The sequence below is a fragment of the Cydia fagiglandana genome, chromosome 23 (assembly GCF_963556715.1).
Source record: "Cydia fagiglandana chromosome 23, ilCydFagi1.1, whole genome shotgun sequence".
Lineage (NCBI taxonomy): Eukaryota > Metazoa > Arthropoda > Insecta > Lepidoptera > Tortricidae > Cydia > Cydia fagiglandana.
In genome coordinates, this window is record NC_085954.1 from 5,769,143 (window position 1) to 5,786,609 (window position 17,467).

Here is a 17,467-nt window from a genome sequence, read left to right on the forward strand (position 1 = left end):
ACCGCTGTATGTGATATAATACTATCCTTAAGAGGCTAGTTTGTTCCTGGTATCTGCAGTGCAGGCCTAAAGGGGCGGACCGCTGTATGTGATATAATACTATCCTTAAGAGGCTAGTTTGTTCCTGGTATCTGCAGTGCAGGCCTAAAGGGGCGGACCGCTGTATGTGATATAATACTATCCTTAAGAGGCTAGTTTGTTCCTGGTATCTGCAGTGCAGGCCTAAAGGGGCGGACCGCTGTATGTGATATAATACTATCCTTAAGAGGCTAGTTTGTTCCTGGTATCTGCAGTGCAGGCCTTAAGGGGCGGACCGCTGTATGTGATATAATACTATCCTTAAGAGGCTAGTTTGTTCCTGGTATCTGCAGTGCAGGCCTTAAAGGGGCGGACCGTTGTATTTGATATGAGATTATCCTTAAGAGGACCATTATTTCTACTACCGATAACTGTTTTATCTATATCGTACTATTTGTTGTTGACCTTGAGAGGTTGGCTTGAGACTTTGTTTACAAAAGGATATTTTAATGACCTTAAGACTGATGATCTCAAGGTTACCTTGAAAGGCTTGCTTGCACTAATACCTTCTAGAGATTGCTGGCGCAGTTCCGGATCCAGTAAACGTTGAGGTAGTGCCTGTTCAAAACGAGTGCGTACAATGGGCTCCGTGACAGCCTTATCGTGAAGGGCTGACTTCTACGGTCATTGCCCCTACAAGGGCAGTGGTATTCTATCCTGCATGTGGTATTTTAACACGGTAATGTTTTCTTTTTGTCCAATAATCAAATCTGTGGTTATCTGCCATTATTCACGATGCTAGAAAGCGGTGACATGAAGTACCTACTTGATTACGTCGCCATTAAGGGGGATTATGTAATTTATTAACAATGTTGCTAAAGAGCGCTCATGAGTTCTGTCCAATCATAACTGCATCTTTCTCATGTATTTACAGAAGTAGACCTTTTGACTGTGATGGTTATTACGGTATAATTTTATGGCTATCAAGCCGGACCTGTGATCAAAGGGTCTAACTGTGCCATTTGCGCATTAATATATCGTCAAAATCTTATCATGATTATTTTGAACTACATTGTGGTATACTAATGTCAAAGCCTGTCGATGGCTCAAGTTCTAAGGGTGAATTATAACACCTTATTTTATTATATTAAGGAACTGAGGCTTTTCACATGTATGTTATAGAGTTTCGTGAATAAGAGTTTGTACTGTTTACATGTGCTGTATCGGAGGGCACCTATGCACAAGCATGAGACGTGTCCCACGTTAGCCTCCCACCAGTTGAGGAGCCAACTCAACGGAGGAGCCAACTACCGCCACCTGGTGAAGGCCCAGCTTGCTGCGACTGCGTTGGCTGCGGTAGTCTTCAGTGGCGGCCTTGATAACAGTGACCTGACGGGACGTAGGTCGGGTCAGAAGATGGCCGAGCTAAACGGCGAGATCCTTCGATCGAGGCGTCATCCATCGGAGTTTGACATCACTACGATAACCGACAATGTCACATCACTAGAGGTGGTCGTCCATCTTAGATTGGTTTTACGCGAGAGCGTCTTGGCATATTATTTTCAGATCTATACTCTCATATTTGTGATTCCCTAATAAATCTTGTTATAAAGTGGTGCCTGGTGTTTTTACTCTTACACTAGGTCTTATCTCTGGGATAACGCGCATTTTTCAGTTTTTATATGTTTTCCGAGCAAAGCTCCGTCTTCCAAATATTATTTTTAATACACACAGCTCTCAATTTTTTCATTCCACTCTTAACCATTTTTGATCCTCACGATCCTCTGAACGTAAACGTTTTATTGTGGCATATAAATCTGATATTAAAAGCAGATGTGGAAATAAGGTCACGTCAAACGGAGCTTAATTACGTATGCGGAGCGGGTCTGATTCAAAAATTACCGGGAAAATGTATTTTTATTGCGGACCCATGCATACTGGTCCATGTACAGTGGAGATGTAAACAGTAGGTCAACTTTACTGATCTTCTTAAACTTAGCGTTTTCCCGGCCTAGCGCCAGGGTCCGCTTTCCTGCTCTATCTTATCCACTTTGCCCGGTCTTCGGCATCCTCAAGTGTGAGATTGTTCTCTTCCATGTCCGCTATCACGACGTCCAGCCAGCGCTTCTCAGGTCAACTTTATCTGATAACGATTAAATTTAGTTTTTTTGGAGAGTCTCAAACAGAGTGTCTTAGCCACAAATGATTAGACAGTTTGAAGACACACTCTGAAGTAGATAAGAAAGTCCATAGCTTATATTGAAATACAATTCTTCTTCAGTTTGATTGTTGCTACAATTCATAATACGTATAAATTAACAATAGGTACATTAAAACATGTTTAAAGCTGGCACAAAAGAAAAAATTGTGCCAGCTTTAAACATACCTGCGTTTCATATTTCACACTCATTTAAACCATGACTAATATCCTTTTCAATAGAGTGTAACTTCTACAAATCGCAGTCAATCATTTAGCCGACACGACAATGACCGGTCCACTGAACGACCCATTGTCAGGATACAATGGCACATCGGTTTTGCGTCGTCAGATCGCTTGTGTCACAAGATTGCTTTCGGACAGCCTTCTAATTCAGTGTACGACCAGTTTTAATCTGACCCCTGATGACATTTAGTCCAGATAAAAAGAAGGATCAAATAATGCTGGGTAACACTTAGATGAATGTTGGGTAAGGATTAGAACGGACAGATTACACTGTTACGTCTGATGGTTGAACCATTTTGTGTCGTGTGTGGAGTGTTGTGCGAAGATAGGATTTAATTGGGCCTTTATGTTTAATGTGGGATGAATAGAGTTTGAATATGTTTTAATTACCAATTAATTAAGTAAACTTAATGAATTTTTAATGATTAGGTACTGTCGTCTTCTACATAATTATATATGGGACTGACACTTAGAGTTCCGCACCTAAAAAGGAAATACCGAAACCCTTACAAGATCCCAGGTGTGATTTTCTATCCGCCTGTCTGTCCGTCTTCGTTCACATATACATTATCAAATAAAATGGCTTGTGAGGATTTCAAATATATTTTTATACATGTAGATCATTTCAATACCACATCAGCATCATCGTCATCATCATCATGACCAGTTCATCAATCATCAGGATCAGGATCATTTGACTAGTTGCCTGAAATAAAAAAATTTAAATTTCATTCATCATTTTAGCTTGTTAAAAAGGCGAAGATTGACCTACTGTATAATGTTACTTGTGGCCACACCGCCATTTCATGTTTAATTGTTTTATTTGAACACGTGGCGCAATAAAACGGATACTATAAAACGGGTATGACCCAAATAGGTTAAGTTACTTGCATAAAAAAGAGCGTATCTCGCCATCAAACTTCACAGTTTGGCGAGTTTTTATGTTATTTGTACAATGTATTTTAGTGTATTATGAATAAATAAATTAAAAAAAAAACGTGATTTAGTTGTAAATATTTTTGCTCCCTCTGTGACAGATGCGGGCTGGAAAACATGGTTTATGTACCGTTGGTCTACTTTACTACCTACTATAGTAGACGCAATCCAAACTGACGACCGGAGTCATATCACTATCTCTCTCACCCTACCTACGACCACGCGAGTGTGAATGAGAAGTTTTACGACCCCAGTCGTCAGTTTGGTTTGCGTCTACTATAGTTATAATTGGTGGGTGTAAATCATAGACTAACACGCGTATTCGGGAAACGAGATAATCACAAGATCTAGAGACGATATAGAGATCAACTAGATTTACATTAGATATCGACTAGATGTGACTTGGATATCTAAGTCATAACTTGTCGAAATCGTTCAAGAGGACCTCCAGAATCGCGGAAACGTCAAATTTGACATATCTATCTTACAAATATCTTTAAATTATCCATATCGTAACTTGTTGAGATCTATTTCATTTCCCGAATCGAACCGTAGGAATCCTCTTGACCGAGTTTAGAGCAGTTATTTCATGCAACCGATGATGCCAAAAATGCGGGGATGCGCGGGACAAGGTGAGCGAAGTCCCGTGCCGTGATTGGTCCGTTCAAAGACACGGACGTCACACAAAGACACTTTCGACTCGAACATGGAGTAAAATTACCGTGTGCGTGGCAGAGGGGGTAGCGTGACTATGCTCAGATTGCTCAGTCTGGAGGATGTTTTGTCTGTGGTGTAAATATGTATTTCACTTACGCCCACTTGCACCATTCCACTAACCCGGGGTTAACCGGTTAATCCTGAAGTTACCTTGGTTGCCAGTACAATTTGACACTTGGTTAACGGTTTATCCGCTTAACCCCGGGTTAGTGGGATGGTGCAAGTGGGCCTTACTAGTTGATATTGCCAGAGCTTGTCAAAGCATTTTTTGGATGACGACTGCAGCGGCATTAGGTACCTATTTCTGTTGCCGCTATAAGCTGTAGCCGCCCAAAGACCTATAAAGGTCTGTTCCATTCTAATTTGAACTTTGTGTTGACAAAATCAAAATTTCAATTTGCTTGGCAAGGTTTGACGTATGGGCTAGAGCAGCGGTCGGCAACCAGCGGCCCGCGGGCCGCATGCGGCCCGCCAACCTCATGCTTGCGGCCCGCGAGCCTCCCTGGCTATTTTGTATGTAATACTGACGGACGACAATGTTTGCTAAAGTCACAAATATTACCAAAGTGCGGCCCGCGTCATCTTCGTTAATTATTATGTGGCCCTTGGCTGCTAAAAGGTTGCCGACCGCTGGGCTAGAGGATATTAACAAATACTAAAAACAGAATATAATAAATATTTAAGTGGGGCAATCTATACAACAAACATGATTTTTTTGCCGTTTTTTGCGTAATGTTACGGAACCCTTCGTGCGCGAGTTCAACTCGCACTTGACCGGTTTTTTTTACTGCAGTATCATAAAAAAGAGTCGTGTTCTTCAAATTTAGACCCAAAATACTCGAGTTCCTACACTCAATAACTCAGCCATAGAAGAGCCCGTATGATAAGAGGATATCTATCAATGTTCAGCACACAATGGCCTGACATATTCCATTCTGCCGAATGTGGAATGAATTGATATGAATTCACGATGTGCCCTTACTGGGTTCGCGCGGATGCGGTTACAATTTGTTTGTTATTAGATTTTTTATGGTATAGTATTTCACTCTACTGTTTGGGTTCTGCTCCGAGTGTACTACATTTCAATCTAATATAGGTAGGTAGGTACCTTAAGGAATTAAAACACCGGCCAAGTAGGATAATAGGGTTGGAATCCTTCGTGCGCGAGTTACTCTATGGTTTACTGAGTGGACTAGTGCTGCACTCTGGCGGCAGAACATTGAAGTAATACTATCCCTATTGCTGGGTGTAGATATTTCAGTTCTTTTGATACATACTCGTAGTCTCGTACTAAGTTGGTAATGCCAAAGCTTCTAATAACTATGCAAAAAACGGCACTAAAATCAGGTTTGTTGTATGGGAGCCCCACTTAAATAATAATTATTTTTATTCTATTTTTAGTATTTGTTGATATAGCGTCAACAGAAATACATCATCTGTGAAAATTTCAACCGTCTGTCAGGGTTCATGAGATACAGCCTGGTGACAGACAGCCGGACAGTGGAGTCTTAGTAATAGGGTCCTGTTTTTACCATTTTACGGAACCCTTAAAATAACATCGGGAATTTCTGCCGTGGTTAATTAGGTACTTTTAACGATCGGTACAAATTGCATACGCTTTGAAAGAATCCGAACCAATTCCAATTCCTCTTCCTCAATTACGTATCGAAATACCGTCGCTGTAACTAAAACCGTTCACTCATTAGTATCATTCAGTCGCTTTATCGTTCGTTCAGTTGTCATTCCACGCTATCCTTAACCGACCGGTATAAGTTGCACTCTGATTACATATAGTTACTAATGATCTGAAGCTTAAGTTATATTGGTCGGTTTTAGTCCGTGCTCAGGCAGTACTGACAGCAATACTCACCATAGATAGATCTTATGTAGTGGTAATAAGGATTACGAAAAGACAGTTAACAGTGTCGACGTAGAGAGATTCATGTAGCAAGCGCTGGACGAACCAGTTTAAATCTGACCCCTGGGTACTTACAGTTATAACAGAAGTCAAGCTCAGGTTATAATGGTATTTGACAATATTTGTAAATACGTAGCAGTCAATAGGTGATAATGGCCCAATTTGTGTCCAATCGCGCTTCGCAGGCGATCTCTTGTGGTTTAAATTTAAACCGTGTTGTTCAGAACGTTGTATTTGTATGTGCTTGTTGTAAAAAAAAATGGGGTCTACCTATATATTGAACCAAAGAAAACCGGGCAAGTGCGAGTCGGACTCGCGCACGAAGGGTTCCGTACCATAAAGCAAAAAAAAAACGGAAAAAATGCAAAAAGAAAACGATCACCCATCCAAGTACTGACCACGCCCGACGTTGCTTAACTTTGGTCAAAAATCACGTTTGCTGTATGGGACCCCCCTTAAATCTTTATTTATTCTGTTTTTAGTATTTGTTGTTATAGCGCCAACAGAAATACATCATCTGTGAAAATTTCAACTGTCTAGCTATCACGGTTCGTGAGATACAGCCTGGTGACAGACAGACGGACGGACGGACGGACGGACGGACGGACGGACGGACAGCGAAGTCTTAGTAATAGGGTCCCGTTTTACCCTTTAAATGAACCCTAAAAATGGTAGCTTAATATCATGTTTACCTACTTTAATTATTAGTCAGGATCTTAGATATTTGTAATTTGTAATCAAACTAATCAAAGGCCTAAAATATCTCTTACTCAAATAAGTACAAGATTCAAATAGATACTTAAGGAATTCACAAGTATTTTTGACAAAAACAAGAAAAAACTCAGGCATAATGTAATGGGCAATATGTGAAAATGTCATAAAAATAAAAAAAATGTGTAAGGTTGTGTAACTTGTGTAAATATATTATCGACACTTTATCCTAGTTGATATTTACGGCGCGATTCGGGAAATGAATTAGAGATGCACTAGATAAGAAATAGTAAAGATATGTGACGTTCCACGACAAAAGGTACTATATTGCTCCGACTGAATATTGAATAATAAGCGTAAGCGCCAGACGCCATAAGGTACCTTTTGCCGTGGAACGTCACATATCTTTACTATTTCATATCTAGTGAATGTCTAACGGCGCGATATCTTAAAGTTCGAATCGCGCCGTTAATACCTTGACTATACGAGCGAAATGCATTAGTGAGATGTCAAAATGTGTTCAATTTGTAAGTCTAAAGTGTATGTCATTTCAACGAATCTTCGTACTTAAAACTAAAGTGTATTTAATGATCAATTAAATTAATCACCGTTTTCCTTTGTTGCAGATTCCATCAACGTAGTGTGAGTGTGTAAAATGAGAGTGAGCTAGTGATGTACCAGTGTCGATAATAGTGCCGCGCAACATGTCGGTGCTTTTGGCTATCGGCGTTTTGTTGATGCAGTGCGCTTGGAGCCGGCAGGAGAATCTTATTGAGGAATCAAGTGAGTAAATAATTTATTAAACAAAAGTTTCACTATTTTATAGAATTTGGCTTAAACTTTTCAAACTCATTTAACACAATGTTTTTGATCTGGAACCGGTTGACATTTTAATTACCAGCCATACTCTATGTAATAGTGACTTTAAATGTCATACTGAACAACTTTTATTATGGGACCAACACAGAAATCGCGAAAAAAAATTTGGCTGTTTCATACATTCCATCTGATGTGATGCCTCTGATTTCTATGGGACAGTCAACTTTTTTCGAAAATACAAGGACTTTACAACACAATCCTGACTTGATACCTGATCTAACAAAAAAACCCATCATAGTTAACTAAAAAAAAAGGAAATACATAAAAAAAAATATACTTGCACAAATTCTGAAAACGTTGCAAGCGATTTCTATAATAAAGCTCATTTGCTTAAATAAGTATACTTGTCCAAAAGGTAAATATAAACCCAACAAAAGCATAATATAACTAGTTCAAATTGTTTTGCGCCCAGTAAAACTGAAAGTATGTCACATGCAATATATATTTTACAACGGGGTGAAATAAGGGTAAGTAATATGTATAAACAACCACTAAGGGACGAATAAGGGCAGATTTACACCGTAAATTAGGGACGGCGACAGCTTTTAGAAGTTTTTGTTCCCTGAAGGGTTAAAAGATGTATTGGTGTTTCTTGAGCTTAGTGCAAACAAAGTTAATATTTAGGGTAACATTCCATTTCTAACCGCAGCTGCATTACTGTCAATTTTACTATGGAAATTGACAATGACAGCGACGCGTTCAGTACCGGTAGTGCAGCTGCGGTTAGAAATGGAATGTTACATTAGTGGGTAAAGTAAGGAAAAAATGATAAAAAAGTTTTTTATGGTCATTTAGCGAAGATTTTATGCTAATATTTTTAAAAGAACTACAAATCAAACTATTTTTAAATAAATCAAGTAGATACGCCAGCAAAGGATGTACATTTTATTTTAATTAAGGATGGAAAATTGACCGCTTGGGGTAAGATTCGAATTTGCGATTTTTTGGAAAACCAGTCTAATCGCTCTAAGGGGCCCACTGATTAACAGTCCGCTGGACGGTATCGGCCTGTCAGTTAGAACAAAATTTTGACAGTTCCGAACAACTGGCAGGCCGATACCGTCCGGCGGACTGTTAATCAGTGGGCCCCTTTGAGCTATCAACGAACCTTTGTAGCAAAACTTTTTTGTAGCAAAGCTTTGTATACTACAAGCGTTTGCAGACATATCTCCTAAAAAGTATTGCCTATCATTTAGTTAAATCTACGAGTATAATTTAGGAGAATGTCTCTTAAGAATCTTCTCTTATCATCCTTATACATCATGTTTCTAAAAAAATGTATCATCTTAGACATCAAGGTGATAATCCGCTACAACGTGAACTTATTAATTAAAGTATAAATCTCGAAACACAAACAAAACAGCAGCAATTTAATAACGCACCTGTACCTCAACTGTACCCTTTGAATGGGATCTTGAGTGACACGTAAGGGTTGATTTACCCTACAGCGACAAAGACATTCAGAAACATGTCATTTACATGTTTCGTCACAAAGATGGCGGTATTTCCATTTCATTGTTGGATAAGAAACAATTTGAGGGGCTACCTTCAAGCTCTTTCTATTGAGGTACGGAATCCTACGTATTTCTGGAACAATTCAATTTTACGTCATTTTATGTGGATTACCTTGTTGTTTTCCTGTTTGTTGCATTGAACAGAGAAGTAGTATATTTCAATCAAAATGATGTAAGAATTCAAATAAATTAAGAATAGAGTACCTTAAGTTTAGGTACACAAAAGCGGTATTACAAAATGTACATTGCTTATTGGTAGCCAAAGTACCTGATTATAAACGGTAACGCATCAGCACCACATTCAAAACCCTCGATATCGATAAACACAGTGTCCAATTGGCCATCCCTATATCTGACATCCGCCATACCGTTTGTAATAATCGTTATATAGGGCTTACATGTCTTCAAACCTATTCGATCGTTCATCCCTATATTGTTCTATCTTATCTACCATGTCACTTATGTTAATAGTGCATTTCTGCCCAAAGAGCCAATACGTCTCCGTAAGATATCGACAATCGATAAACGCAGCACATCTCTACGTAATTATATCCCATAACACTCCCAAGACTAGGGTTACCAGATTCTTATTCTCATTTCGAGACAACTATATTAGAAAAGTATAAAAAAAACTTCATAATTTTTTGTGAGTGTAAAATCAGGGACATATGTTTTTTTTTTATTGAATTAGGTATTTATAATGACGGTACAGTTATCATAACAGTTGCGATAGTGTAAGAAATATTGACTTATTGTACTGTTCAAAATTAGATTTCTCAATTGGGGCATGGCTTTTAGTCCATAGATAAACGAAAAATCCGTTCCGAAAAATTTGTGACATCTGGCCACCCTACCCGTTACCGTCGCGTGCAGCCGACCGCGAACGTTCAACGTGTTCCCTCGCTGTCACACTCAAGTACAAATTTACAAGTGCGACAGAGAGGCAACACGTCGAACGTGGTTCATTACACTGTTCAAAATTATATTTCTCAATTGGGACATGGCTGAAGTCCGTAGCTAAACGAAAAATCCTTCCCGAAAAATTTGGGATATCTGGCCACCCTACCCGTTACCGTCGCGTGCAGTAATCAGCGAAAATGACCCTTATACGTATGACAATAAAAGTAACATAACAGTAAAAGGGATGCGGGTATTTCCTAATTGTGTGGTGCTTGAGACAAAGTGTTTGTTGGTTTTAGTGGCAAAGTAATGCTTTGCGCACTGCAATAGTTTTTGTAATTGGACTTTTTGTGCTCGTTTGAGTAGATTACGAGACCATTTTAATTTGTAAGTTAGTTTAAACTCAATTTTCATTGCATGACATGTATGTATAGTACATTGTTGTCGAGGGATGGAAAGAAAGGCATTTTCTGACGTCCTAGATGGCAAAAGGTCCGAGTACCTCCGAGTTATACAAAGTGCGTTGCTCAATCATGTCAAGAAATACTGAAATATATTTAGCAATATATTTCAGTATTTCCTAACAATATATTCAACTGACAACTCAATGACAATATTTTTTGACGGGTGGCGGCCATCTTTGTATCCCGCCCTCGCCGACTAGATGCACATTTCGTATTGCCTCCCGGACTTGAAATCCTTAGAATTATCAAGAAACATACGTGATGAAGGTCATAGCTTAATAAAAAAAAAATTGATCAACTTCATAACTGCTTCCACTATTATCAATCCGCAATTACGAAACTAACGGCTCAATTTTGAAAATGTATTAGATCTCTACTAGACCTCAACAATAAATACGATACGAACAATAGTTACGATATGGATAATTTAAAGATATTTGTAAGATAGATCTGTCAAATTTGACGTTTCCTCGATTCTGGAGGCCCTCTTGAACGATTTCGACAAGATAGATATGTCAAATTTGACGTTTCCGCGATTCTAGAGGTCCTCTTGAACGATTTCGACATGTTATGACTTAGATATCCAAGTCACATCGATATCTAATGTAAATCTAGTTGATCTCTATATCGTTTCTAGATCTTGTGATTATCTCGTTTCCCGAATACGCGTGTAAAACATATTTGTAAAAACTTTTAAACTTTGAAAAACAAAATAGTGCGCGAAACCTTGTGAACGCGCACCTGTCATGACTCGTTAAAATCTTTGTATATTAAAACAATTTGCTTCAAAACTTTCAACCCAGCCAGCCTCAAACTGCCAGAAACAATGAACTCGGTAATTCAGACCCAGCCCGTTTCATATTTTGTAGGATGTTTTGAACTGGTTTTGTAGGGTTCCGTACCCAAAGGGTAAACGGGACCCTATTACTAAGACTCCACTGTACATCTGTCCGTCTGTCACCAGGTTATCTGCTATATTCGAACTTCAAGATATTCACAAGAGACGACACGTACTAGATCCATTCTAGATACGTTATAGTTTAGATATCATATCGACTAGTTCTCTTTTGCAGCGCAATTCGGGCAACCAATGTCACTTTTACGTTAGATAGAGTAAGATATCTATTAGATGTGAATTAGATCTCTAAGTCATATCCTGTGGAAATCGTTCAAAAGTATCTCCAGGATCGCGCAAATGTCAAATTTGACAGGTTACATCTTAAACATATCGTTATCGTATCTTGGTGATGTCTAAAATATATCTAATAGATATCTAATTCAAAATCCGAATCGAGCCCATAGAAATTGACATGACGGACGCCTCAGCCCGGACACGGCCCGGTCTAGCGTGAATAATCCTTTAAGCGTCGAAAGTCAACTCAAAAGTCTCAAAAGAATTTTAATTTAAATATTTTTCGATTACATCTAATAGACACCCAAAAAGGCCAGCATAAAGGAAGTTCGAGCAAAAAAACTAATTAACTTACGAGGAAGGAAAATTCGCTTAACACAAATTCCTAGCGGGTAAGCTAGAATACTTATAGAACTTTGTTTTACCAGAGAAAATTACATAATAAGGACTGTTGTTCAAATCACCAGAATTGCAGACATCATCAATGCTTCTCTATTATATAAGATATCTATTTAAAAAACTGCTAAGTATGTGTCATTTACCGTTCCGGGTGTGGCCTGTAACACGAGCAAATAATTAAAACATGGATTGTACTCCTCAAACGGTGACTCTTTTGTTCAAGAACTATAAAAATTATGAATTATTAAGACTTCCTATTTTTCATGCAAAATAAATATTATCTTCAAAGGACGCCATCATCGCCATGCCATATCATTTGTGATTGAAGTTGCTTGTCATGCCTTAAACGTAACAAAATTCGCAATAGATTGTGGCTTTTTAAAAGTTGCTGAACACATCTTGGTCAGTATGAGGAGTACAGCCGACAGTTAATTTTTTTGCTCGTATTACAGGCCACACACGGTATAAATAACACAAACTTGGTAGTACCTGCAATGGCCTGCTAGCTATATGATTCTAATACTATCCATGTAGGTTCTAATAGTTTCTGCTCTACTCGCTTCCCACTTATCGTAGGCTATGGAACATCATGGAAAAAAAACAGTCGTCCCACTGTTGGGCAAAGCCGTTCAATCACGCGCGACAGGGACTTGTGCTTGCGTTATGGGGTTTGGGGACCATATATAGGTATACTTAAACCTTTGATTTTTTGCGGATGTGTGCTGGTTTCCATCGTGTTTCCTTCAGCGAAAAGCTAGTGATAAATCAAATGATATTCTATACATGAAGTTCCGAACTCATCGTTACGAAGCCATTGGAACATCTCATCATCAACATCATCATTTCAGCCCATATAGGTCCCACTGCTGAGCACAGGCCTCCTCTCATGCGCGAGAGGGCTTGGGCTATAGCCCCCACGCTAGCCCAATGCGGATTGGGGACTTCACATACACCTTTGAATTTCTTCGCAGATGTATGCAGGTTTCCTCACGATGTTTTCCTTCACCGAAAAGCTAGTGGTAAATATCAAATGATATTTCGTACATCAGTTCCAAAAAGTCATTGGTACGAGCCAGGATTTGAACCCGCGACCTCCGAATTGAAAGTCAGACGTCACATCCACTCGGCCACCACTGCTTCTTCTTGGAACATCTACCAGTCTTTATTCTTTTCGTATCTCTAACTGTTCAAGCCTTGTTCAAGTTTCCTAAATGATGGGAGACCATCTATCTCGAAACAATCTCCGTTCCCCCGCTTCCTGTTATTAATGATTACTCCTTGTATTATGACGTAACTTAAGATTGTATGGGCCATGGAAATTTGCTTAAAGTGATTTTAATTTTTCATTGTGAGAGTTCAGTGAATCAGGGACTTGTCTTGTGAAAATAGAAGACAAGTATTATATAGTCTGGTTACAGATTACCATTCATGCCCCGCTCTGTTTCGGTATGCCTAAAGGGGCCCACAGATTACCAGTTCGCTGACGATATCAGCCTGTCAGTTGTTCGGAACTGTCACCTTTTGTGACCTGCAGACAGGCTAATATCGTCAGGTGAACTGGTAATCTAGAATTTTACTTTTGCTAGTCAAAAATTTTAGTGACCGAACAAAAGGTGACCAATCTCAACTTTTTTTAATGGTGGCCGGGATACCCGGACTTTAGGCATTTGCAGAAGCGTTAGAAAATCAGGCGGCAATGTTGCAATACTTCAGTAGCTGGTGTATTCTTCCGAAGAAGATCGGGAAGTCTTGGAGCGAAATGAAGCGAGAAGCTCAAGATCGATCTACATGGAGAGTCACTGTGGACGCCCTCTGCCCCATCTAGGGGACATAGGATCTTAAGTAAGTGGTGTATTCTGGGATTCCTAACGGTACAGATGTAGTGCATAATTATTTTCCATTGTATTTTCACGGAAACTTACGAACGTGTCTTGCTATTTCAGTCAGATTCAGTACAAGAAGTACCTGACTTTGACTGAAGTAAATAGCATGACAAATACGAACGTTTCCGAGAATATGCGATGGAAAAAAATATGTGATTCATCTGTACCTTGATACGGCGCAACCACAAAACAGATAAGTACAGAAGTCAATCACATGTATGTACTTTACTTTTCATACCTACGCTCGGCGGTCGCTCTAGGGTTGCGATTGTTGCAAACTATGACTTATGCACAAAAAACTATTGTCGTAGTGGCACTCGTATCCATCGTATCGTATCTCGTATCTAGTTGTTTGATTTATTGTTGAGGATGAAACGGGAAGAATGGAAATATAAATTAATAATAACATTAATAACTCAAATAGGTATTTTCATTTTAATGTCATTGTTATATTACAAATTTGCCATAGAAAATATCTTGCGATGATTTCGAGATTGACGAAATGTACGATTATTATAGTTTAAAGTGTAATTAATTCGCATTCTCATGTACAATGTAATAAATTCGCATACGCATTCTCTCTGAAACCACTGGTAGCTTAAAAAACGACAATTCACCTGTTAATGTTGAATTTAAACAACCGTCCACTGTACAGTTATAATAACTTTTTGTTTTGTTTCTCCATTATTGCACAAAAAAGTTCACAGACGCGTGTCTCAAGCGGATGGCACTCGCGCTCGCACTGGTCCCAACTGGTCCGAGATATCGTGTCCGTGAGCAGTGTCTATGTGTGCGTTGCTCGAGCGCGCTTTGTATGTAGATTGATTTCTGTACCTATCTCTTTTGTGGCGCAACGCTCATTTTGTAGATCGCGTTGTCAATATGTGAATCGTCTTACACATAAAGAAAGTAAAGAATTACACATTTTTCTCACACACGGTGCTATAATTAAATAAGAATGGGAAACATCCACGTAACAAAAGGTACATGTGCACTAATTGATCGATTGGATGATATTGCAGAGGGAAAAACAGAAAAGGGGGGATTCGGGAGGGTGAGGGATGGGTGGAAACTATAGTGTGTAGTGCAGTCAACAACAGAGCTATGAATACAGGCAAAGTGTCAAAAATATGTATACAGTACTTTATTGCCTGTACATTAAGGCTCCTCTTCACGTTGGGCCAACGCCAACGAGGGACGCAGCCATGCGGTAGAATGAGATAGCAATATCACTTGCTCCCTCTGACGCATAAATGCGTCCCTCGTTGGTGTTGGCGTTGGCCCAACGTGAAGAGGAGCCTTTAAGGTCGTGTATACATATTTTTGGCACTTTGCCTGTATTCATACCTCTGTTGTTGACTGTACAATCTAATAAAATCGGTAACATTATAGAATTGTCCAGAGTATTATGATACTCAGGTGTGGGTCATTTTATTTAAAGTTGTACGCAACTTTTTTTTAATTTGCAAGTTTTTACTTGATTTCCGAGAACCGACCACAAGCACGTTAGCGTGCTTTAAACAAGTTGAAATCTTATCTCTCTAACAATAAAGTCCAAAATTAACTCCACATACTCCAAATGGCAGACATATGAGCTCCCAAGCTATTTGCTCAAAGTGCAAGTTCGCTGTCGAATTGGTTTCGGATATCTCCGGAGGTCTTCGGAAATTGCTTCCCATTTCGCCCGAGGATGTAATAACGAGGACCTATTCGAAGTTTAAAATCTTAACTTTGTTATTGATATGGTACAAAGTATTTCGTAGACACACACACATACAAGACCAAGGTCTTATTTGATTTGCAAGGCCACAGGTTTAAGGCCGAGCCACACCGGCTTGCGTGTGCGTGACGTGCGCGTGTTTGTGCGCTAAAATGTTGGAGCCGCACACGCACACGTCACGCAAGCGGTGTGCCATCTCTCATAAGGATCTGTATTCTACAACGCCGCACGCGCACGTGCACGTCACGCACACGCAGCCGGTGTGCACAGGCCTTTAACTGGTTAAACCTGGGGTTACCATGGTTACCAGTACAATATGACACTGGGTTAACGGTTTAACCGCTTAACCCCAGGTTAGTGCCGGTGTAAGTAGCCCTTACTCAGCAGAGAACTAAGAAATTTTCCATAAATCTACTGAGTATTTTCCTTAATCCATGCTTTAAGCTTTCCCAAAAACCACTACTATTTTACCGAAATTTCCCTTCAAAATACTAATAAATCTAAACCCTCGCTTTATTTAGCTTGCCTTCAGCCAATACCTATGTAAATGCAACGTCGAAATCTGAACCTGCAACCTTTCGATCCAAATTTACGGCTGCACTCAAAATAGATTCATTTCCATAAGGATTTATATTCTAGACTAGATAGACAGAAACATGAATTTATGATGTTGTACCATAGACTAGGAATCCTCTAGACCGAGTTTAGAGCAATTATTTCATGCAACCGATGATGCAAAAAATGCGTGGGTGCGCGGGACGAGGTGAGCGAAGTCCCGTGCCGTGATTGGTCCGTTCAAAGACACGGACGTCACACAAAGACACTTTGGACTCGAACATGGAGGAAAATTACCGTATGCGTGGCAGAGGGGGTAGCGCGACTATGCTCAGTCTGGAGGATGTTTTCTCTGTGTGTTGTACTTATAGCTTTTACAGTGACTTGGCGTGTGAAATTACCATATTCTAACCCTAAAATCTGAAACATAAGACCTGTGTCCTGTTTATCAAAAGCTTGTCTTGTAAGTGGACGTCCCTTTTTGACAGCTTTTGTTAGAAAGTGACTTCCACTTGTATTACAAGTTACAAGCTTTTGAGAAACGGGTCTTGCTAAGGAAAATGTATTTTTGATAAGTTTTAATTTATAATATAGGAGGCAAACTAGTAGATGAATAGCTCCATGGTAAGCAATTTCTGTCGCCCATCGACACCTGCAACTAAATAAAAAATTAAATTTATAAAGGGGTCCACTGATTAACATTCGGCCGGACGGTATAGGCCTGTCAGTTAGAACAAAATTTTGACAGTTCCGAACAACTGACTGGCCGATATTACCGTCCGGCGGACTGTTAATCAGTGGGCCCCTTAAGATGAGAGTACGATCTTTTTTTGAAGATCGGATATTCAACTTTGAACTTCCTGTTTGCTATCACGAATTCACGATGTTTTCCTTCACCAAATAGCAACCAGTGTAGGTACCTATATATCGAAACAAACATTTGTCCCCCAACCCGACCTAAATTAAGCAAAGCGTGTACTATAGGTACTAAGCAATGAGCAACAACATACCACATACCTATAATATAACTTCTCAAACCCATTTGTACGAGCCGGGTTTGAACCCACGACCGATTTGGAGACCGCAAGCCTGGATTAGTGAGGATGGGTAGTTTCGGCCGAGATTTGTATGTTGAACGTGATGTTATGAGAATTCCACTACCGGATATAGGTTACTGTTATTATACGTATGTTTATGTAGGCGTTCAAAAGTGCATGGACATATTTCAACCATAATATTAAGGCATTACGGTCGACATCTATCCATGCACTTTTGAAC

General features: G+C 39.4%; 1 protein-coding gene across 1 annotated transcript in view; it reads left to right on the forward strand.

Annotated features, from left to right (window-relative positions):
- LOC134675923 (kin of IRRE-like protein 2) overlaps positions 1 to 17,467 on the forward strand; it is a 645,800-nt gene that overhangs the window by 334,186 nt on the left and 294,147 nt on the right. Inside the window, exon 2 of the mRNA XM_063534268.1 lies at positions 7,370 to 7,526. Coding sequence (XP_063390338.1) covers positions 7,448 to 7,526 — 79 coding nt within the window. The 5' untranslated portion in view covers positions 7,370 to 7,447. The remainder of the gene's footprint in view (positions 1 to 7,369; positions 7,527 to 17,467) is intronic.